The 25,327-nt window shown below is 36.3% G+C and overlaps 1 protein-coding gene across 1 annotated transcript in view; it reads left to right on the forward strand.

The window, feature by feature from the left end:
* Nucleotides 1–22,567, forward strand: part of EPS15L1 (epidermal growth factor receptor pathway substrate 15 like 1) — a gene marked incomplete at its 5' end in the record, with an annotated part of 36,840 nt that extends 14,273 nt beyond the window's left edge. The window contains 8 exon segments of the mRNA XM_010164960.2: nucleotides 203–329; nucleotides 452–502; nucleotides 887–1,023; nucleotides 2,086–2,146; nucleotides 2,540–2,622; nucleotides 4,277–4,409; nucleotides 17,493–17,698; nucleotides 22,421–22,567. Of these exon segments, the coding sequence (XP_010163262.2) occupies nucleotides 203–329; nucleotides 452–502; nucleotides 887–1,023; nucleotides 2,086–2,146; nucleotides 2,540–2,622; nucleotides 4,277–4,409; nucleotides 17,493–17,698; nucleotides 22,421–22,567 (945 nt within the window).
* Between the last annotated feature and the right edge of the window lie 2,760 nt (nucleotides 22,568–25,327).

Here is a 25,327-nt window from a genome sequence, read left to right on the forward strand (position 1 = left end):
CTCCACACCGTCTCTGGGCTACATATTTCTTTCTGTTGTGTAATTACTTCTACTTAGAAGCCACTTATTCAGAAAGTTCTTTAGGAAGTAGTTTTTAAGATCATTAAACAGGAACCCAGATACCTTACAACTTCTGCTAAATGGGTAACTGAGCATTTTAGTCATGGTAAGTTGCTGTAATTTTTCTCCTCTTAATTTTTAGGATGATCCATTTAAGAATAAAGCTTTGATGTTTACCAATAACACACAAGAATTGCATACAGACCCATTCCAGTCAGAAGATCCTTTCAAATCTGATCCATTTAAGGGAGCAGACCCTTTCAAAGGCAGTAAGTGACCAATGGCTTACCTGAGACCTGGAAGACCAATTGTTGAGTAAATGATATTTTCTCAAACTTTTATCATCTTGCTAAATAGTGGATAAAACAAATGATTTTTCTATTCTGCATAGGTGACCCATTCCAGCATGATCCTTTTGCAGAACAGCCACCTGCTCCAGCAGGTAATAGCCCTTTTGATGACAGGATAGATGTGATATAAACAATTTGTAGCAAAACACAAAGATTTCCAAGGTTTCCTTGGCTTCAGATTTTTGGTTTGCATGTGGGAATTTAGAAACCTGACAGGGCGTGCATTCAGGATCAATATGTTCATAACATGCATGTAACTCTTCATTAAGTCCATCTTAATATAAGCATGTACTATTTAGTAAATACTTAGTAAATACTCTGTTTAGAGAGGTATCTGCAAGTTTATCAGACTTACCAAATCATTGTGTGTTTTTAGAAGAGAAAATACATCAGTGAGTACGAGGTCAAATATAGAATAATTCATTAAGGACACACTAGGTGCTATATCCTATTTTACCTTTTAATAATCCTTCTAGATCCATTTGGAGGTGATCCATTTAAGGAAAGTGACCCATTTCGTAGTTCTGCACCTGAGGATTTCTTCAAGAAACCAGTGAAGAGTGACCCATTTACCTCAGATCCATTCACAAAACCACCCACTTTACCCTCAAAGGTCAGTAATTTTTAAATCTACGTATAATAGATTTATTTACTATTGACAAGCTTATTGCCTGAAAGCTAAAAGGAACTAAATATCACTAAATACTTTTCTCCTGATGAAATATGAGTAATTTTATTCTTAAATTAAGTATGGATCATTACCTGTTTGGATCATCAGCAGTTTGTTCTTTCCAGTTCCATGATAATAATGTATATTCACCATGAAGATGCAGTTAGGTGGATTTTTTTTTTCTCTGTTGGGAATTTCAACCCATCAGCACCTCCTCATTCACACCATTACCTCCATCCCATCAGTGTTTCTGTTTGTGCAGTCACATAGTGAATTGGATCGAGGAACTGATCTGGCTAAAGGATTACTGAGCCACCAACAGACAATAGAACCAACACAGTGGAAGGGCTGCACAGAACATGTTTGTCAAATGTATAGTCACAGTTCTTAAGCTGTCCTAACGTGTGTGTGTGTGTGGTTGGTTTCAGCAGGGGTATGGATTTATTGTTTTGTTTTTTAATTAATCCTTTCCCTCACCCTTATGGCATTCCTTGACTATTGCCACCCAAGTGTTAGAGCAGTATTCCAGTATCAGTCAGTGGGAGTTTAATTTGTCTTGCAATATAGGCTTAGGTAACAGCAGACTTTTCAAACTGAAGAGCAACTGTAAACACCATGTATTTAAAAAGAAGCAATATACAGACTCTCTGAATTAATAATAATGTAAATACTTGACCTGAATATTTAATCTCTGTTGCTTAAAGACTGAACACTTCTGGGTGTAGTTTCTTATTTTACCCTGGTAAATAATGTTGCTTGTATTTTAGTGTGATACACTTCTCACTTGAATGTGTTTTGCTTGTAGGTACTTGGTGTTTTATTCAATAGCCAAATGAACTAATAATGCAAATTTCTTATAATCAATATTATCCTACTATATGTCCACTGAACAGATTGGTCTGAAATTGGAAATAATTTGTTTTAAAGCAAGAGATTTTGATATGCATAAAAAGACAAGTGCACAATACGGCAGAACAATAATTATGTCTATCTGTTCTTACTTAGCCTGACCCTTTTGAAAGCAGTGACCCTTTTACGTCTTCCAGTGTCTCTTCAAAAGGTCCAGGTAAGAAGAAAAAATGTTTCTCATGAGATGAATAAGGAGATATCTCTTTATGAGAGAAGAATCAGATGTAAAATTTGGGAATAAAGAAAGTGTCTTGTGGACTGTTGGCAAATGTCATTGTGGTCCTATTATGAATTATAAAGATTAAGTCTTTGTGTACACTATATACTTCACTTTTTTCTTTTTATTTTTTTTCTTTTCTTTTTTCCCCTCCAAACAACTGATAAAAACCTTATTGTTTTACAGAACTCTCTTTTAACCTCTCATGCCAGGTGAAAATGCAAGTGTTTTTTAATCACCTGCCTAGTTTTGTGCTTCATTGGCACCAAGCAGTCTTCATAATTATTAAGTATTATTTTAAATAACTTCTTTTTTTTTCTGTATCTGTTTCAGATCCGTTTGGAACACTAGATCCATTTGGAAGTGGTGCTTTCAGTAGTAGTGAGGGATTTGCAGACTTCAGTCAGATGTCAAAGGTAAAGGTTACAAGGAAAGCAAATGTCCTTTTAAGAATGTCTGTACAGATATATTTTTTTAAGGGCGTGAGATGTTTGTCACTTTTAAGCTGACAACTCACTTTTGTTAATTTTTTTCCGATCAACCTCACCAGTTACTTAGCAAAGCATTTTCCATCCATCTCAGTATATTGCAAAGTCTTACCAAGATGAGTAGATTTAGCAGGGATAGAACAACTTCTCACAAACATTTTTCAAGTACCAGAGGAGCAAAAGAAATGACTTCTAGTTTTTACTTGTAAGAAAAGGTAGTTATTCCAGATATTGATATATTTCAGCGTCCAGCCTTCATGCGAGTCCTGAAAACTGCTTCTGGGATACTTTGTCTTTTGTATCCTGACTTGTTCTTAAACTTTTCTATGAGTACAGGGAACCAGAGGAAGGTGGAAAACATGGTGTGCTGACATTTCATAGCTCTTAACAGCACTGCTGTTTCCTTGGTATAAATTGAGTACATAGGGTATGTCAAATAGAACTGGGTCCTTACCTCCTCCTCTGGATCAGTCTGCTGTTAGATTTTGGAGATGGAGTTTGGAATGACATAAGTTTCCCAACTTTTTTTTACACTTAGTTCCACAATAACTCTTGAACAGTGTAGAATAAATGTTAACTAGAAAATAGATTATTATATCCTTTCAGAGGTGGAGTTTGGAATGACATCAGTTTCCCAACTTTTTTTCTCCACTTAGTTCCATGGTAACTCTTGAACATTGTAGAGTAAATGTTAACTAGAAAATAGATTATTATATCACTTGCTGTTAGATTTTGGAGATGGAGTTTGGAATGACATAAGTTTCCCAACTTTTTTTTACACTTAGTTCCACAATAACTCTTGAACAGTGTAGAATAAATGTTAACTAGAAAATAGATTATTATATCACTTTGACTAATTAAACTTCTCGTATTTTTTTATTACTGGTTTTTGGGGGGGGTTTAGCTCTCCACTAGGTGGCAACAGTCTTCACAAATATTGATGTGTTTGGTTTGAGTTAGAAGTTTTAGCAAAGGTCCAACTGCGAGCTTTAGTTTTGCCTACAAAATTCCTTTCTTGATTTCAAGATGATAAATTCCCCTGCATGACACAATTTTTGTGCCTTTTTTAATCGATAGGAGAGTTCTTCTCAAGTTCCAGCTCAATATAGGAAACATTAAAAAATCTGGGTTTGAAATTTTCCCTGAGCTTTTACAGAAAAGACAAGTATCTATGTGTAATTTAAGAAAAGCTTGGAAAAAAGCTATCCATTCTGCTATCTCCATGTTTTTCCAGTTTCTGTCATGGTTCTGTTTATCAGAGTGAAGGCCAGACTGTAGTATGACTGTTCATTGCCAAATAGTATAGAGTTTTACTTCCTTTTATTTTTCTCATCACTTTTTGCTAGGACTAAAAGTTCTAGCAGTACTTAAATGATTAAGAGCACAAGTACTTTTGAATGTTGGTGAAATCCTAGCACCTCTGTCAGTGGGTGTTAGCTTCTTACACCACTGACATAATTCTGTAAATGTCTTCATTTTCTGAAGGTAATGCTTTTACTTGAGTTAACCTTGTAGCTTTCATAAAACAATAGATATTCTACAGTGTGCTTACATTCTTTTTCTTTTCTTTTTTCTCATGTAGTCAGTAGCTTCAGACCCCTTTGCCTCCAGTTTTGGAGGGATGGGATTCTCAGATGACCCTTTCAAAAGCAAATCAGACACACCGGCATTACCACCGAAGAAAAATGTCCCTCCACGGCCCAAGCCACCCAGTGGTAAGGCAGTTTCCTTTTTCTAGTAGCCAGTTCCCCTAGTTTTCTGTATATTATTGGACGTAAGGACAAGCTGATGGTTTTCTATCTCATTATCTTGTATTTCAACCATGGAGGAAGGTATGAGATGATCAGTACATTGGCAGAAATTGTCAGTAAACCAAACTGGAACTTGTCAGACTGGAAAATAGATGATTAGGGAGTGGTATGACAGATCACTTTTAAAATAAACAAAGGGGTTTGTTTTTATACAATAATTTAAATTTAGGATTTTTTTTTGTTTTGTTTTGTTTTTTGCCAGAGAATATGATGAATACCAAAAAGTTTAAATGGGTTTAAAAAAGAACTAGATAATTCTTAAAAGAAAAATCCAACAGGGTCAATAGAGTCTACCAAAAGCCAAAGTATTCTTTCTGGCTTCTGTGTTGCTGAATGTCTGCAAGGTAGTCTGAAGTAGGGCTGTATCTTTACCTTGTTTTGATGTTCTTCCTGAGGCATCTGCCACGAGATACTAACAAGAACAGGGCACAGGGCTAGATAGACCTGTCCTGATCTGTCTGGGTATGATCATTCTTGCATTCACACATTGCTGCATTAATTACATATAAAATACTTTCTGAATAAATGGTTTGTTCCTGCTTCAAGTCCATTATGTGTGGAAATTCTTGGAAATGTATGAATCTCCTGAATTGAAAATAAGATCTCTTAATGAAGCTTCAACCTCTACTTGCTTACCTCCCTGGAGTTGATTTCCAAAATATTCAGATACCAGTGAAACTGTTTGAAGAACTGAAGCCACTTAGAGCTGTTAGTTTCAAGTCTTAACAACAGTGGTACAGTTCAGTTAATGTTAGCAGTGAACATTTAGTTGGCAAAAATGAAAAAAAAAGAGATAGATTCTGGTTCTGAGTGGGTACATAATTTTGCACCAAACCTGTGAGTCAGCATCTAGTATTCTCATCTATCCACTGCCAGTGTTAGGAAGCATAATACAAAGAAAACAGATCCGTTATTAATGTCTCCCTGTCTAAATGTGTGGATTGTCTACCTTTCTGCTCTTGCATGTTGGAGCAAAGCCTGCACCCTGCACCCATCCTGTTTATAAAAGGTATTGTTGATCTGGCTGGTTTTGCAAACCAGTTATGCTAGAACTAGCTCTGTGGATGATGTGAAAAGTGCTTTCTATTACCAGGCTATCCTGAAGATCTCATTATCCAATAGATTGATCCAGGGTTTGGTAAATATTGTTTACTACAGTAGAATTATAAACAGGCCATTGCAGCAGCATTAGTTTGTTCCTATTACTATGTTTTTGTTGCTCAAGAGATGATGATGCACACTAAAACCCTGAAATCAAATTATGAGGTTTTGTGTAGGTGAGTTGATGAAAATTTGTCAGGAAGTGCTCTAGGATTATGGCAAAGTTCTTGAAGCAGTCTGTTCCATGCTTGCTCTGGGTAAATATTTTCTACCATTGAGGTAGTAGAGAGCCTTTAGTAATTAAAAAAACCTCATACTATGTAATGTTGACAAATATCAACTAACAGGACACAAATTAATAGAAGTAGAAATATAAAAGCTGGAGATAATCTTATTTGCCATTGGCAGTAATGTTATTTTTCTTTCTTTATTTGCTTTTCAAGGAAGGTATGTAAGTGGCCATGTTTTTCAGAAATGTCTCCATAAAATAATTTAATGTTTAAAGGGCCTATATAAAATTGAATGAGTCAAACAAATACTAAATATACCTATATTAGCTCTTTCATGTGGTTTCTTTCTATTTCTTGTTCGAAACATGATTATTCCTAGCAAATACAGTGTAATAGTTGCAGCAAAGATGAGAAATACATGCCATAGGATTGACTCACCTACATGTTTTGTTGGGGTTTTTTTTGGAGTTATGTCTTTTCATTCCCTCTTTTGTACATACTGAGGAATTTTGGAGAACTTTTAGCTTTAATAATTTGTTTTGAATTTAGCCATGTGCACTCAGCCTTTAATAAATCTTTTTTAAAAAATTTGTTTAAATGTGTACTTTCCCCTCTTCTTGGGAGACACAATATTTATAAGGTTCCGCTGCTCTGCCAAAAGCAAATGTTGTTATGATAAAATAGACTAAGGAGGAAACAAAGCAGGGTTTTTTTAAAGCAAATGAGCCTCGTGCTTATGCAGTTACACTCCTCCCTTCCTTCCACAACTAAGGCAATCTTCAGTGGTTACTTAGAGCATGAGAAATTATATAGTAATATACTGCGATTCTAGCAAGAGATACAGGCATACAAGTGTGTGTTAGAAATGGGAACGCTGCTCAGAAAACAAACAACAGACAAGAAACTTCCGTTGTTTCTTACCTTTCCCATTGGTCTGTTTAATTAAAAAACAAGCAGATGATAAAGATCTTGCTGAAGGATGAATAAATGTTGTTTATTACCAGACAAATGTGTAGTTTGCCTTTCTGTGCCCAATTCTTACTGTTTTTAGTAAAACTTCTTTCTGTGGGAGAGGATTTCTTTATATTGACAAGTACTTGTATGGATTGCTTGCATTTTGTTAGGCAGGTACAGTGAAGATCTAATATAAAGCTTTCCTTGTCCTCAACGTTCTACAGTCAAGTAGAAAATACTAACAAAGATTTTTGCAGAGTATTGAAAGCTCTCTGATTTCCCAAGTAGTTGTTAAGAGGGGAAGCTATCACAGTCTGCCAGGGATTGTTCCCAATTCAGTGCTTTGCTGTATGCAAAGCTTTTTAGGAGTTAAGTGACATGCAAAGCATTGTCCCGATTGATCCATTGAGCTATTGCAGGATGTCCTGGATGATCAGGATGTGGCTGCAGTGTGCCACAGTTCCCCTTCGTGCCCATGTGTCTACGTTTTCTCCAGATGAAATAGGAGTTGTGCATCATGTCTGTTTTTTTCACGAAGACAAAGGCAGAGCAAACCTTTGGAACTGAACACAGGGCCAGGGAAACACTTCAGGCATAGCCTCTGTTTACCTTTGAGTGAAGGTCAGATCCAAAGGCCTTCAGATGTCCCTGGAAAAACCTGTAAAAGGAACATGGAGTTCAGATTAGCTGCTCTGATAAAAGGACTCTGGAGACAGTCTTCACACCATGCTTAAGGGAACTTTTCTGCTCCTGCCAGCTTGGTCAGTAGCAGGATTGCAGTGGGTAATGATTGTCTGGCCTTACAAATCCTGACCTGTTTGCTGGCTGCTTGCAAGGTGAAGATTGGTTGATGGTTTTGGTTTGTTTGTTTTCACTTTTTTAGTTGGTGGGTTTTTTCAAGGCTTGGACATTGAGCAGCAGCTATGATCTGCTGAGTGTATTAGCAGATACTTCAGCTCACAGCTGCCTGTGGTTGTTAGTATCTGGCAAGGACAGGCAAACACTTACTGTGTGGCGTGGATTAGACACCCTTGAGATCCATATCTTTCCCTTCTCAAAAACTAAGGTTAAAAGAGGGGATGGCAGTCTTGAGATTATTTCCTTAGAGCTGTATCTTAGGCTGAATCTCAGGCTTACATTTAAATCATTTTCCTTCTTTCTCACCCTCTTCTTTCTGAACCAAAGTTTTCCAAGGTCTCTTAGATGTTACTCAGTCTTCAACTGACCCTTGCTTGGTCCAAGAAAAATCTCGTATGTTTGTTTTTCTGATGAAATGCTCTATTGTGTTTTTTTCAGCATAACTATTTAAAGTGCAGAATCTTTAAAGCTAATTCGAGGAAGGGTAATAAATCAGTGAATAAAAATAGAGAATGACAAGGAAAAGGTGTGTTAGAAGCAGCAAGCCTGGATACCAGTGTACATCAAAGCTCCAGCATATCTTTTATTACATGCAAAGACTTGAAAAATCAATATCTCTGGCCCTTAACCTGGTTTAAGATTCTCTTTTTAGGCTGAGGAAGATCAGCTAAGAAAAAGCTCTTTAGCTCTTCTGACTAGACTGTTCTAATGAAAATCCCCAAGGGACTATGTGCATGTTCTTTCTCTTCAGGAATGCACTCATAGTCCATGAAATTCCTGATGGACATTAGATTTCATACAGCTCCCCTGGGACTTGGCTGAAGTAATTTGATGTTCACCAGGTGGTACTGGAGAACTTGAAGGCTTCTTAAGAAAGAAGTGGAAAGTTTTCTGTGTTTATTGATGCTGTATCTTGAATAATGCTCAAAACATACAAAAAAAATAGCCAGATATAAACAGGCTTGTGCTTTGCATAATGGACTGTGATAAATTGAAACCAAGACAATATTAATTACTTATATTAACAAAAATAATAGTAGTGTCTATTGTCATACTTAAGCAAAGGTGCCCTGTGACCTGAATCTAAAATTCCACTGCAAATTACTTTCTCAAGCTGTCCTAAAACAGGTGAGTTTTGTAGATCTATAAGTACATTTTATTTTCTGTCATAGAAGATTCCTGTAGTGTTTAGCACTGCTGAACTTCTGATCACTTTATATTTCTTACACTAGTTCTTGGGTTTTGTAGGACTTGTGTGTAATTGAGAATAAAAAAGCCTGAAAGAGCTGATCCACTGAAACCCGTCAGTTAAAATGTTTTTTGTAGGTTCTCACAGATGAACAATTATGTTTTCTGCCGTGAGCTGCAGATTGAAATCAGTCAGAGTTCACCGCTAACTAGTTTCTAGGTAAAAGTTGTTGATTACAAAAAGAGAGAAACAGATTTTTTTTAATCTTTTTTCTTTTTCTTTTTCTTTTTTTTTTTTTTTTTTAAAGTACAGCCCTCTGCTGTGTGGGTGTCAGTGATTGGGTTATAAGTAAAATTCAATGCTCTAGTGCTTTGATCGTGGGACCTACTGCTTTTGCCCCACCCTTACCACTTCCTTTAAATGCAGCACCATGCATTCCACATTGCGGTTATAACAGTACTGTTAACCAGTGATATTAGTGGAAGAACCTTCACCACTAACCAGTGTGTAACCTTCAACCTCTTCTAAATTTTTATTGCTTGCTTATAGTGGTTTTGACCTTTTTAACCTTGAAAGAATATAAAAGTTCTAAAAATGCAGGAAGAAAAGGTACTTTCCAATTTCAGCGTGCTTTCTTCTTGCAGTGATTATTTAATAAAAACCAATATTTTTTATCACTCTAGCTTTTTTTAGCCTGTATAAATAATTGATATAAAATATATTATATATTAGTGACTAATAAAGGTGATGGATATTGTATAATAGTGAACTTCTTCAGTGCTAATGTACTTTTAAAAAATTAGTTTTTCTTTGAGCTGCCAATACATAAATACCAGAAAATTACCATGTAACTTGGAATTCAAAGGGCTACATATTGGATTCATCCCATTTAAGGAAGAAATCAGTGGATTTATTTAGCTGCTATTTGAAATACGGGTATTAAAATAAATTATATTGGGAAAATATTATTCCAGACTGCACACAGTGAGTTTAACAAAGAACTTTGGCTTTATTTTTTGATCAGTTTATTCTTTATAGCTCTGATGTACGATGGCAACTGAATTTATAAATTGGCATTTCAGAGGTTAGTGGTTAACACCTCTGTCTTTGAGTTAAGGTCTTCGAATCTGTTCTCACATTGTTTTTTGTAACTGGTAGTGGTTTTGAAATATCAAAATATAGGAAAAAGTCTCGAGTAAACAGAATAGGAGACTAAGCAGCCTGCCCTTGAATTAGGAAGTATGATTCTAATCCCTCAGAGATGTTTGGCTTGTGTGGAGCCCCAGAAGACCTCAGTGTGAGCACAAAGGTTTGCACAGAATTTAATATGAGTGACTAGAAGTTATTACCAAATAAGAGTAAAGATGTTATGGGTAATAAATTTCACCAAGTAAGGTGTTAGGGTTCAGTATTTTTACCAAATCACAAACTGTAAAACTGCTAGATGTATTTTGCTGCCCCACCAATGAAGTCAGAAAAGGCCCCAGCTGACTTAAGCAAAATCTGACTGATCAAGTCCTATTTTTTTTCATCTTGCTGGTTGGCAGATAAAGAGAAATGATAACTGACCCTGTTGATGGCTTAAAAAAAAAAAGAAAAGGGGTTAGTGCTTTAAGATCTTCAAGATTTTAGTATTTGATTGAACTCTCTTAGCTGTGATGTAAATTTTAATCTATCATCTACTGAAATTATAATTCCCTAGTTTTGGGTGAGGATGCTTTGCCCTTTCCTCACAAGTGTGGTTGCTGGAAAAGGTTGTTGTCAGCCCCAAAGAAACTAGAAATGCAAGAAAAATTAACAGCCAACTCACAGAGTAGCTGTCCATTCTGTTCATATGATGCATGGATCTTGGAGGATAAATTTAAGATAGATTTGCCCATTGAGTGCTCATGATTAAGAATGTATACTGAAAAAAAACCTGTTCTGAAAGCAAATTGACTTCAGAGCTTTAGTGAGTGGCTGCCCAGATGTGATACACACACATATTCCAGGCTTTCTTGGACCAGGATTGTCTAACCAGAAACTTTTGAGCTAGATCTCACTCTGTGGGATGTTTTTTGCACCACTTGAATCATTTGAGGTGCCTCTTACTACTGCTGTGCATAATCAGATGCTTACTGCTGCCAGCCAGCACTGTGCTTGCACAAATCAGAAGGGTAATGCAAGCAGCTCCCTGAAAGGCGATGTTTGTACAGCCCTGTTCTGCTGCTGTCTTCCTTTGTATTTGATGCTTCCTCCTCCTTTATGTCAACGATAAATATAGTTCTTTTTCATATGTGTCACTTCTCTAAATGTAAGGCATTTTATGGTTTGACTGTTTTTACAATTTTAGACTTATTTTTCATCTATAAAGCAGTACAAGAGCACTGTCAGTTCACATTGACCTCATATTGACAGTTGTCAGGAAAAAAGAGAACAGATCTCTGCTCCTTTTTGAATTGGACATATAAATCACTTTTAGTAGAGTTTGTGTGCCTATGCTGTTTTTCAGTGTCTCGATTAGATTAAAATTAAGATTTCACACTTTGCTCAGTATCTGGCTTAAAAATCATGCAAACCAAAGCCCGAATGCTTTGTTGTGTGCATTTACTGATTTCATTTCTTGAAAGAAAATGATGTCTTGTGAATACTTAGTGTTTAAACACATCATGGTTTTGTGGCCATTCTTTTTGACCTGCACCATGTACAATGTCCCCAGGATATGAATCTGCAGAGAAATTTATTGCATGTATTTAGTGAGATAATTTTAAGAAGAAAGAAACCATATTAGGTATCATAGATGTAATCAGGAGTTGGGAACAAAAGAAGGAATTGTATTAAGCAATCAGAAAAAATTTAAAATAATTCCCTTTCATTTATTTGCATGGGCATATTTGAGTTGTGGGGTTCAATCATTTGGTCTAGAGGAGAGTAGAGAGTTCTGTTTCTTCATTGCGTGATCACAGGAGTACAGGAGTGTTCTGTTTATTTCTGAGTGATACCACACACCTGTTTCCTTAGAGCTTCTTGAGTACCCAAGATTATTCACCAGTAGCACACTACCTGTTTATCTTTATTTTTTTTTTCCCTCATCTGCAGCCAAGAGTGAAAAATTCAGCCTCAAAAGTTTATGACTGACAGGAAAACTTTTTTTTTTTTTATTTTTCATGCCTTCTACAAGACCTGACAGTTGCGTTAGAACCCAGGCATCCCTTGTTGTGTAGGATAAATGACTCATGGGTGGAGCACCTGCCCAGCCACAAACTAAAAATTCCATTCACGCTTTGATTCTGTTGTTTACGCTGATCTCTCACAGTAAAGATATTTCAGTACCGATTGTTGAAAGAGGTTGTTCAGAATCTGTTTCAGAACAGATTGTCAGGCTCAATGGCTAACGATTTCTCTTCCGACGTTTCTGGTTTTCAGAACATTTCTCTTAAGCTAAGGTTTTCAGAGTTACAGGCTAGCTCAGGGTGCAGATTTTGCAAATATTAAGCAAAAACGGTGTCGAGGTTTTTTTGCATAGGAAAAATTCTTCCTTCTGTAGCTAAAAATATGTATTGTGATTTTGTGCAAAGAACTTTATCACCAAACAGTTGAGTTTGAATTACAGTGTAGAAACAACCCCTGTTGAGAACAAATACCTCATGAATATTTTGTTGAAAAATTGTTTTAATTTAACTGACCTTCAAGCATATTTTTGAAAACTAGTAATAATTCTTCTGTAAATGTCTAAAGTTCACAGCTAATGGAAGTTTTATTCTGCATCAGTGGAAGAGCTGGATAATTTAACAGCATGGTGAAAAACATGCTGAGTAAGTTAGGAATGATACATAAATCTGGTAAAGTGCCAAGAGAAAGATGTGCTGGGAGGCACCTTACATACTGCACAGTCTCCGAAGTTTTCTTAGAGTAACATTTCATCTGGCATGAGAGAGATGTGAGAGGTAGGAACCCTGGTATTATATGTTCAAACATAATCACAGGTATGGACTTAACTGACACTATCACTACTTGTCCTATGTAGCACGATTCTGACTTCTTAAAGCATGTTTTTCACTTTAGAAAGTTTCCTGGAAAGGAGTATTTGTGTAGTGAAAGTTTAAAGTTGTGTCATCTCAGCTCTGCCTTGTTTGCCTGTGAGCATGCATGATCCAGTCTTCAAACATAATTAAAACATGCTGCTTCTCATAGTTTAATATGATACTGTTCTAAGCAGAAAGTTAGGACCATTGTTGAAACATAGAATATAGAGAAAACTCTAAAGATTTCACTTCATTGTTCCATTCTCAATATCTTGTAATTCAGTAAGACAAACTCTGTAATTGCATCCTACCAGTGAGATTATATTTGCCTTGAACTATAGATCTGAAGCCTAAAGTTTGCTGTGGGGTCTGAAATTAGATAAACCCTTCATATGGGTGGAGTTCACTACAAGTTAACAGCATTTGCTGTGGTAAACCATTTTGTTCATCATCTCTTTTTGCTGAAGTGTGTCCTCGGTGTGGTTTGGGTGCACCACTTGGGTAACTGCTGAAACTGCTGTGGTTTCAGAACAGGACCTGTTTTGCTTTTTTCTGAACTTTTTTCCCCTGAAACTATTAGCAGAAAAATCAAATAAGTTGGGGTTACAACTGTTTGCCTGCACTTTTGTACTGCCCGTACCTCAAAAACGATGAGCAGTATCGTGTGAAAACGTAACATTTTCCAGTGAATATAAGATTAATGCAATCTCAGTAACTACTAAGTATATTTTGCAATATTACAATTTTACCAGTGTCCTTCAGTTCAGTTGGTGACTTTTTACTGTGGTTTGGGTATTTTTGCTTTACGTTATAGAAATACTGTACCCACATTATTAACTTACTAAACATGAGAATACAAAAATCTTCTTATACTTAAATATACACTTACTGCACTGGGAGATTCACACTTCATGTGAGCCAGCAAGGATATCAGAAAGATAATTCTGGTGTCGTTATTACTAATTTGTGGCTAAAAAATGAGTCAATTTGAATATCTAACTGAACCAAACAAACTTCTGCCAGGCCTCAAAACCATGTTTGCAGAGCATGGCAGGGTAAACCAAACTATAAGCAGTGTACAAAGTGTAGTGAAAGAGGGCTCGTTGAGGACTCACATGAGTGCATGTTCAGCATGGGCACTGCCCTTAAAATTGCTCTGCAAAAAATAAAACCTGATTTTATAAGGGTTTCCCTCTTTCACCTTTTCTTCAAAATAACAAAATTAAAGCCCTCCTCTGTTCTTTAACATATAAAAAACTGAAGAAAATGGCATTCAGGACCAATAAAATGAAAATTTTCAATATTATTAGCAGTAACTCTGGTATTCACAGTGACATTTCCTCTACAGCAAAGTTATTCTTTGTGATCTGTTGTGAAGATGAAGCACGAGAAACCCCGATGCTCTTTGTGTATGTTCTGAAACCACTGGGGGATTCGTGCAAAAACATTAAACAGGCCACCTAGAAAAAACAAGTTTACTGAGCAAATACATTACAAACCCTACGTTTGTATTAGCAGTCACCAATTCCACAAAGTGGTTTTGGCAGCAGAACTTTTAACCTAAGAAGAGGGCAGCTTAAAATGGGTCATTTTTGCCTCTATCAATCAGAATTGGTTTGGGGCAGTATAGGGTGAAGGATATTAGGGGGAATTTTCTTGCTAGTAATTGGCAATAGAGGAAGGAGGGGAAAAAATGCAGAGGGCTCATGTTTTACCTTGATCTGAAATTAGATATGCAGATACTTTAATTCTTTCTGTAATTTAAAATAAGTTGCTCTTTTATCTGGAGGTTTACATACAAAATGCTGAGTTACTCATCTCTGACCAGGTTTGCTTGATCCCCTACCACTGCATAACTGTGACTGAAGGTGAGATCTCCTAAAGGCCACGGTGATGACTGGGATGTAAATGCAGCAGAGAGAACAAAACATGGCCTCTGTTGATGGAAACTGGGGTGAAGGAGAGTCCATGCTTGTGGGGAGAGCAAATGCTGCTGGTATTTCCTGTATATTTTGTCACTTCCTTCCATGAAGGACAAATCACTGGCCTGATCTGTCTGGCTTTAGAAGTCCCACATGTGGTTGCTAACACGGGTATCCATAGATCTTTGCCACATCTGTTAACCAGGATGGAGCATGTACTGAACCATGATAAATAGTACTGGAGTGAACTTTAAGAGATCTCATTTATGCTCCAGTTTCAAGACAGCTAAGCTAGTGTGATTTCTAGAAGCCATTTCTCAAGCCTCATGGACATGAAGATGGAACACAACAAGTTTCCTAGGCAGTCTTGAGTATTATCATGTCCAGTTCTGGAACCCCCAACACAAGAAAGACATGGACCTGTTAGAACGAGTCCAGAGGAGGCCACGAGGATGATGCGAGGGCTGGAGCAGCTCTGCTGTGAGGACAGGCTGAGAGAGTTGGGCTGTTCAGCCTGGAGAAGAGAAGCTCCAGGTAGACCTAGCGGCCTCCCAGTACCTGAAGGGGCTCCAGGAAGACTGGGGAGGGACTTTGGCCAAGGGCAGGGAGTGAGAGAACAAGGGGTGATGGCTTGAAAGTGGCAGAGGGGAGATGGAGATGAGATGTGAGGAAGAAATTCTTTGGTGTGAGGGTGGTGAGACAGTGTCCCAGGTTGGCCAGAGAAGCTGTGGCTGCTCCTCCCTGGAAGTGTTGAAGGCCAGGTTGGATGAGGCTTTGAGCAACCTGGTCTAGTGGAAGGTGTCCCTGCTGCTGGCAGGGGGGTTGGGACTGGATGAGCTTTAAGGTCCCTCCCAACCAAAACCAGTCTGGGATTCTATGATTATTAAGTTTTAAAAATGTTACAGATTGTCCAACGTAAATCCCTCTTGGTAAAATCTAAATCCACTAGCTTTTATCTTGATGGAAGTTTTGCCTACAGGACTACGATCCCCTCGAATGCTCTTAAGACTAAACAAATCTCATTATATCTCCTACTTGTTTTCTATGCCTCTCTCTCTCTCTCTGCTTGTTCAGCTGTGGACTTTCTTGTGTCACATTTTCCCTGAAGCCCGATGCCTGCAGGTGGTTGCTGTATCGCACCCGAGTCTGACGATAGCACTAATGAGATAAGAGTCTGCACGATTCCTTCAGCTCCCCTGGCAATCTGTGCCTGGCTGAGTTTGAGGACTATGGGCCCCTGCACCCTGTGCAGTCGTTAGGGAGGTGTCACCAGCACGGTGTAGAGCCCGCCGATGGCAGAGGGCTGTGAGTCTGGCAAGCTGAGCACAGGGGAGATGGACTTTTGGCTGGCCCCTGGGATAGGAGAGGCTGAGCTGTGATGTAACGGCAGGTGAAGACAGGCTGCTGGATAGGTTATTGATTTAGTGTGAATTTGCTGATCTTTATTTATTCTCTTTGACAAATCAGGATTTCCACAGATTTGGGCAAATGCTGTTTAAAGTATGCAGTTTGTAAAGTTCATGAGCTTCTACCAAAGCACTTTCTTAAAAGATAGCAGGCTATGTCTTAGACATGCCAAGTACATACTCTGAAATTTGGGGGTTTCACTCCATTTCTCTTTGCTTTCCTAGTACGTGTATCCTGCTGTAAATAAGTGATAAGATTCCTATTAAATTATAGTTCAAAGAGTTGGACATTTCAAAAAAGATAGCTTTATTAATGTAAATAATGTATGTAATTCAGGTATTATGCAGGAAGTTGTAAATATTTTTTTTCTTTTAAATATGTTTCTAGATTTTCCTTTATCGTTTTTCAAGTACACATTATAATTGGGATTGTTCATCCAAGGAATATTTTCCTTGGAGGCTAGATTGTGTACCTGTCAGGAGTGATCTTTTTTTTAAGGGGAAAAAAAAATAATCTGTTTAGTTATTTGAGCTAACAAAATAGTACTTTTTGTACTAATTAAAAATTAGCCATTGAGGCTTTAATTGCAACAAATAAATATACAGCCATTATTTATGAGCATACACAATAGTTCCTGTGATTTCACTTGTTACTGGGGCAGAAAATAAAAAAAAGCAGTCACCTCCAAAAGGTGGGTTGCTCAGCAAGCACCCCAGGACAAGGTGATTTTGTAATCATTCTCTTTTCCTTTGTACATGTGCTGGTAGAAGGATAAACCAGTTCCAGGAAAAAAAACAGAATGCATGTATTCTGTAAAGTCACAGATAAGTTACTATTTAATTCTGTTTAACATGATTAATTATTTATCTTTAGTGATATGTATTTTAAAGCATTTTTGTGTTTTATATAATGCCAAACTTAAACTTGAAATGTTTCTAATCCTGAAAAATGAACTAAAGTCATACTTGTTAGATTCTTCTGTACAAATGTCTTTATATTGGGTTTTGCAATTTAAAATCTTGATGGTATTAATATTGCAGTATGTATAAGTAAGATAATAAATCAGTAAATAAAACAACTGTTTGAGATTCTTTGCATTGAGAATTTTGTTGATGATTTCATTAATGATTTCATTTGCACTGATGATTTTATTGATAAATGAGTACCATGATATTTGGTGAAATTTTAAACCACTGCAGGAAAAATGGATGATGCTAGAGTGTGTCAGCACAGTTTCCTATTTAAAGGGTTTGCATTGTCCGTGGTAAGTAACTTCTCTTTTTCTCCTTTTGTTTTTGTTTTGTTTTTCCTAAACTTTCCAGGTAAAAGTACTCCTGTAAGCCACCTTGGGTCTTCAGATTTTCCCAAGCCCCATGATCCATTCCAGCCATTTGGGGCTGACAGCAGTGACCCGTTTCAAAGTAAAAAGGGGTTTGGGGACCCATTTAGTGGAAAAGATCCATTTGCTCCTTCCTCTTCAAGTAAAACTTCTAAAGACTCTTCCTTGGGGTTTGCAGACTTCAGCTCTGTAAGTTAAGTTCATTGTCTCTGAGCAAACCACTTTCTGCTCTGCTTACAGCAATCTATTGGGTTTTTGTTTTAACTGCAAACCTACTGTTCACTGGCTTCTGTCTCTTAGTACCTTCATGCTGTCCTCATTGTTTTTGTATTAATATTTCTGTAATAAAAAGGCATTATTTCAATAAAAAAAGAAGTTTCGTACTAAATTTTAAAGGGTTTACATGCATTTAAATTATTTTAGTACAGTGTGCCTTTACTCACAAATTCTTTGTAGCAGAATCTGTGTATTGTTTTTGTTGCATGGAGGCTATTTTGTAAACTGATTTTTGGAGCCAATGATGTAAAGATTCAAAAAACAATTGTTGAAAACATTTATATAGCAATTCCACCATATCCTGAGAAGCAAATCCTTGAAGGAAATGATTCCATAAAGTATTTGTAATTGTTTGTGAAAACGTTCTGACAATCCTGTCACAATGTTTGCTGTATACGATGGAATGTGGTCATAAAGATACATACACGAGACAGAGATTGAAAGTTTAGCTGTTGAATTTTGTTCCATTTACTGATATTGTAGAAAAGCCCTTGTTAGACAAAGAAAACAAAAACGTTTTGTAGAACCAATAGAGAAACATCCACACTGCACTCCAAAAGACAGTGTCAGAAGGTTTGAAAGCAAAGCCAAGTACCCGTTCCTTAAAAAAATAGCAGGGTTTCTAAAAGCCTGGCTTTATTTTTAGTGCTGGCAGGTCCTTACTGAATTGGAAATCACTGTAAATGTAGTAGTGGTGTGGTTCTTATTGCTTCCATGAGTAGATAGAAATCTGTTCCATCCACAGCCTCAGGCTTCTTCCTCCTTTCATGTGTTTTTGTTCTGTCACATTGCCATGCAGTAAAATTGCCAACTTAATCTGTTCCTTAACTCTGACGGACACAGTTCAGTGTTCAACAAGTGGAGATCTTTAAGCTGAATCTTTCAGGTTATTTTTAATGGTTTGGGGTTTGTTTTTTTTTTTCCCCCTAGTTATTAGTTAATAGTAAATGTGTATCACTTTCCTATTTGATATTGTTAGTTGAGGTCATCTGTGCGTATTTTTAGCTGGCCTCAGTGCTTTAATTTATATATGATACTGAAGACGTCAAAGTTGAAGATACTATGTATGCTTTACCACAGTTAGTACTAGCCTGTTGAATTTGCACAGTTAAATTCTGTGATTGTATACAAAATGGTGACATTCTTAATAAAAATAAGACGCAAAACTTGCTTTATCTGAAATTTCTTGAACAACATCTAATTTCTTCCTTCAACAAAAGACAAATAATGGAATGGAATGACTGTTACCCAACTATTGTTGTCTTACTTTATAGAGTGCATTGCTTAAGTTAAAAGTGTGGTTTACACTGAGTGCTTGTATCAAATGATTAATCAAAATCTCTGATTCCCATCCCAGTGGGTGCTCTAGTGTTAAATTTGCTGTGCCATCAGGTTTTCAGGAGATGAGATTAACTTTAGAAGATAAGGGAAAAGTAGGAAAACTGAGATCTTTGAGCAGTAGCCACTTGTAATTACTGTTAAGTGGCACTTCATCTAAGGAAATTAATTTTTAATTGGTTTTATTAATTGCTTTCTACTACTGTAAGAAAAAAAAAAAAGGTGTTAACTGAATTTGACTGAAAAGAGAGAGACTGGATCCCTGTTCTTTTCAGTTTGTTGGGTTTTTTTGCTTGCCTATAAACAATTATATTGCTATACTTGATAATTCCTAATTCTTCTGTATGAAGTCTTAAGTGTACTAGTTACCTTGTAATCCAGCAAGAATATTGTGCTTGTCTTTGACTAATGTCTGGGAAACTTTGTTCATCATGGAAATTAAAAGCAGTTTGATTTACAGAAGGTTTTCTGACACATAGTTTGAGTCCATGGAATCTAAAAACAGGATTATAGAATCCTGTAGGTTTGAATAATTGAATAACCTGATTTTTAATTGGAATTCTTTAGTGCTGCAAATAAGTAACATGAGGACCTTCACTTGATTTTATTATTACCACTCTAGGAAATTTGGCACTCTTTTTTTTTTTTGCCCTTTTTTATTTATTTATTTATTGAGACATTGACAACTTCATGCATCCAGAACTGAAGTATATTCTCATTGCATTCTTAACTTTTCCCCTGGCATTAAATATGACTCTGTGGAACAAAACAAAGTCTTTTGGTAGCTCATATTTCAGCTATTTCTAGGTTCCAGCTTCAATTTATGGAACAACAAGAAAAGCAATCTTTCTGCCAACAGAAAGTGTTTAAATTTCCAAGAAACAGGACACTTAAAACTAAACTAAAATTTTTTTCTTAATATAAGCTGGTAATTTAGTAAACACAAGTCAGTGTAGCTTTCTGCCTATTTGATTAGTTTCACTGCAGTCTGCTGTTTTCCTCATTTATGCCTTGGGTCTGAGTGTACTTCTGAAAAAGAAAATGTTTTTAATGAAATGACAGATGTCATCCATATTTATAGACTTCTTGAAACCTGGACATATGCAAAAAAAATTGTTATTGTATTAAATGACTTGTAATTCAGTTACATTACCTTTTTATAGGCAATCTACAAGAATCAGTGGCACTATGAACTGTCGTGTATTTCACTATCTAATGGTCAGAGTTACGCTCCCGAAAATTTTCCTTTATGCTAACCACTTGTGATAAGGCACTTCTAGAGTCCAGATTTGTTTCCAATGAATCACTTGCCTTTTTTTCCTTTTTCTTTTTTTTTTTGTTACTCAGCACTTTTAACCACAAAAATATAGCTTGTGTACCATAAACAAATCATAATTGGGACTCTCATAAGCTTTGGAAGACTTATTCTAAGATGTAAGCTCTATAAGTAAAACTGTTTTCTCAACATTTAAAAAATAAGACACCCCAGAGGGTTTGACCAAAGCTTATTGTATTTCTGAAAATAGTAACTGTTATTCTCCATCCCAGCTATATGATCTTTTTGAATTCTTGGAATAAGTGGAGAAGTCCATTTGAGTCCATCTTTACTGTATCTTGAAAAAAACCCCCAACTATTTAGTAAGCTTTTAAATCTTACCTGTCAGCTGACATTATTTAAATGAGTAATGGTAGTAGGTTTTCTTAATTTTAAAAGTAAAAATATCATAAAATGTATGGCACTTTTATTGTATTTCAGTAATACTGAATGCAAAGGTCCTCATCTAAATTTCGATAGCCATGAAGGCAGAGGTGTTGTTTGAAGAAAAATTATTCTGAAATAGTCCTGTCTTTTTTTTGCATCAAATCATCTGAAAAATCATATCGAGAGAAATAAAATGAGGAATTGTGAGCATCTGAAAGCACATAGCTAAAGCATAATTTAACTAAATTATGAGTAAATGAGAATTGGACTCGGGTTGAAAGGAATTCAAATAGGCACATTTATTTAAAAATACAAAGTATAGATACAATGCAGAGTGGAAAAGGCAGTGGGGGCCATCATGTAGTACATATGCAGCGAGGCGTATATTATATATGCAGCTAGCTGAGTATTAAATGCAACTCAAAGTCAGATTTAATATTGAGTTCAGTATTTTAAGCTTGTGTGGGAAGGTGTCGCTGTATCAACTAGTGCAGTGGCGTATTTTGCTGTGTTCAGAGTTGTTATGTTGTGGACCACAGGGCCATTTTTGCAGTATACATTCAGCTGAAATTGAAGCTATAAATTCCATGTAGCTTTCTTTTCCAGAAAAACCCCAAATAATATGTTTTCCTGAAGGTTCAAAAAAAAAAAAAAAAAGAGTACAAAGCAAATTTTAGAAGTGGGATATAATGCAAACATTTGCATGCAGCTGTGCGAATGCTTCTGTTAACATCATCCTCTTCAGCAAATGCTAAAATTAAACAGTAACAGATTATCCTTTAGTTTTAAATTGTTAGGATTTCAAGAAAATATTTTAATATTCTGTGCAAAAATTTCAAACAAGCAAACTTTTGCATACTTCAACGGTAAATACTGGAATTTAATTTTGGAATACTTTTGCTGCAGTGTACTTAAATGTGTTTTGGAAAGCTCAACCAGGCTTAGAAGCTGAATGTTCAAATGTGTTGTATTTCCTTAGTGTTTTCTGCTGAAGTAAATTGGATTATTTTACATTATTTCTGACTGGAAAAACTCTGCATGTATTTTATGAACAGCAACAGAAGTATTTTTTGTAACTTTTGATTTGGTGATGAAACATCCCACAAATCAGCAGTCTCCAGAGTCATTATTAAAACCCCTCACCCTTAGCAGGAAATACTGCAATAAAACTCTGCAATGGAGTTGCACAAGAGTAAATAACTCTTGGGTTTTTACCAGCTATTTACTATTCTTGAAAATGGATGTAGGTTGCTATGCTCCCAAACCACTAACTTGCTTTTTTTGTGTTTGTGGAGTTTTTGTTTGGCTCCAGTCCTCTGACCATTTTCATACACAACTGAGACATGGATGCAGGGACGTGCAGCCCAGATGGGTTAGTTTCCTGGTGGGAGGAGGAAGAAATTAAGGAAATAAATTAAAGGATGCAGTGAGGAAATCAGTGAGTGAATTTTTATCTGAATCCAGAAGAACTACCCTAAGACAGCCTGGTATACCTGATTCATATATTTAATAAGTCTGATTCATTGTGTTTTTCACATAATTTCTTCTAGCTTTTTGTTAAATTTATTAATTTATTTTCCACTTTCATTTTTTAGTTTGGAAATGAAGAACAGCAGCTGGCATGGGCAAAGCGCGAGAGTGAAAAAGCAGAGCAAGAAAGACTAGCTCGGTTGCGGAGACAAGAACAAGAAGACCTTGAGTTGGCTATTGCACTCAGTAAGGCTGATATGCCAAACTCTTAAATAGAGGTTCTTTGGCTCCACCCTGTCCAAGTGAAACCTTTAAACATGGCTTTTAAAAAATACTAAATTCTTGGTTTATGTTGTGAAAATAATTTTAGTCACCTTCAACTCTAAACAAGACTGGCTGGTTGCGTCAAACTGGGCTCTGTGTGGCTTTTCAAGTGCATAATATGCAGGAAACACTGTAAAAGCTGTATTATATGTTCTAGATAAAATTTACTGCTTGTAAGAAATTTAACGTATGATCCTAAGATACTGAAAGCAAAGTTTCTTTATCTGGAAGGTCATGTTGCATATAGTAAACTGCAACTTGTGAATCTGCCTTTTTATTACCTGAATTCCATTGGTTTTTTTTGAGGCTGCAGTATGAATTTCAAAGAAAATGTCATAAAAAGATAGTATTTATAGAATTAGCTTTCACTTGTTACATTTATTTAATAATTCATGGTAGGCTAATCAGTATGTCATCTGCATTGTCAATGTCAAAGTCTTCAGCATAAATTTATAATTAGATTGTCCCTTTTTATCCAGGAGATGTAGCTTTTACAAAAGAATCTGGCAATTTATATATGAGAAATACAAACATAGTGAACTGGATGAAATACTACTAATTTGAAGCCTCTGTGAATTAGTAGTTGTTCTAATTTAAACATTTTTTTGAATTGACTTTTAATAATTGTATGCAGTGTTGTAAAAGAGGGAGTTAATTCAGTTGTAGTAAATTGGGCAAATAATTTGACAATTAGGTAAAATCTTGCTTTATCTCATAAGCAAATATGATTGCAGGTTTGTGATACAAGTTTGAGTGCCGCTTTCATGTAAAATCAGGCAATGGAAAAGTGAACTGAGCTTGAGCAGTGTTCATCCCTACAACTCATTTCACCCTCTTTTGCTCCAACCACCAGAACACAGACCGTATTATTTGTGTTACCCAATTGACTGTCAGACAGTCTTTACCTCTATTTCTTGAATTCCACCTGTCTTATATTATGGGGTTACAGATCAAACATAATTTAGCTGAAATAAGGCCAAGTTGAAACCCATTTTATTTGCCAAATACATGTTCATGCGTAAGTTACAGAAATACTGGTAGACTGGATTGGCTTTAAAATCCGGCTTGCAGTAGTGAAGTCCAAGTAGGAACAGGTTTTATTTAAACCTGTAGAACTCAATAACTCCACCTGGTAAGGATAACACAGATTGTGTTTTACATGTCATATATAAAGCAAGTCCTTATGATAAGTCTGTGAATTATTTACTTACTAAAAATGCCTTTTCTGATTACACAAATTCTAAAACTTCAGTTGTCTTTGCCTTGGACTTTTACATCTAAATAGAGTAGGCATCTAGCACTAAATTTTAAAAATGTCCTTAATGTATATCTGCTTTCCTGTCCTTGGTTCTGTAGGAATACAAAGCTTAACATTCTGCATTTTACTGATGTGACCCTTATAACATTTTCTCTAGTTTTTTTTTAAGTGGTATTCCTTCATCATCTTTCACACATTTATATTTTTTGTCCTTGCTTCCTTTCATTTCTCATAATACAGAGATAGTGCCTGTTCACTGAATGGAAACGATCTTTCCCTGTTCTGTTGTAATTGCCTTATTCTGGATGCTTTCCTTACACAGAGATAAGAATCAGATTGGATCATTTTAATCTTCCCAGTAGTTTTCAGCTCTGAAATGAAGCGAAGATACGACATTTGTTGTCTCAGGCTGTTGTGAGTAGATATGTGGGCTAGTGTGTGTCTGTGTATGCACATACACACACATGCACATCCGTCATTTAACATATGCAGTGATACATATGGCAAAACTGAAACCACGTATCTCAAAATGCAGTTTTAGGAGTCACAATCCCCTGTTTGCTGTGTGTCTCCTGTGCTAGTGGTACTACAAATAAATGTGAATCTTTCATTCCCCCTCAGAAGGGGAGAAGATGCATTCTCGTATCAAAAACAACCCTGTGATGATCTTTAATAACGACCCTTTTGGAATGCAGTAGGAGATATTTCTAATTTTACAGAACTTGGTTTGAAATCCCTTCCCATTGTGGTAATTTTTCTCTAAAATACGTTAGATTAAATGAGCAAACATACTGAAATGTTGACAGATTCTCTTTTCTGTTGGTGTACAGGACTTGAAATCTCTGAGAGCAAACTTGAGCCTGTCTGTAGCTAACATGAGGTAAAAACTTCTGCCGTGAAAGAGCAATTTTCAGAATTGAAAGGCTGGAGGATTCTCAGTGAAGTTAAACAAATTGTATCCATGTGTAAGGTTCTCCGTTTTCATTTGGGCCTGAATCTTTGTGGTGTCTCCTCTGCTACGATAAAACCCCGTTCTTGCGTAGTGCCATTTTAGAAAGGAAAACCGCTTGGTTGGATGATGTCACTCCAGTGGGACGGGGTGGATGAGCTAAATAGCTTGATTCATTTTCTGAGTTATGTACCATAACAAGATTTTCTGCTCCTGTGTCAGTGCTGTAAAATGCTGTAAATTATAATGCTTCTAAGAAAATGAGTCGGTGTTTTCAAGCTGTTCAAAAACAGAAATGTGAATTAATCTAGCATTCCATATAGTGTTAGAACTAATTGCTCATTGTCCTGTTTCCTTATTGACTCACTTTTCATATTTGCTTGGACAGTAACAGAAGATCAAGCAAATGAACAAGACAGAACATGTTCTCTATGCACAGTGGATTAGATTTAGTAACCTTAGGTTTACTGAAACTCTTGATTCAAAAGTTTAGACACTGCA

Source organism: Antrostomus carolinensis, unplaced genomic scaffold (genome assembly GCF_000700745.2).
Source record: "Antrostomus carolinensis isolate BGI_N321 unplaced genomic scaffold, ASM70074v2 scaffold15353, whole genome shotgun sequence".
Classification (NCBI taxonomy): Eukaryota; Metazoa; Chordata; class Aves; order Caprimulgiformes; family Caprimulgidae; genus Antrostomus; species Antrostomus carolinensis.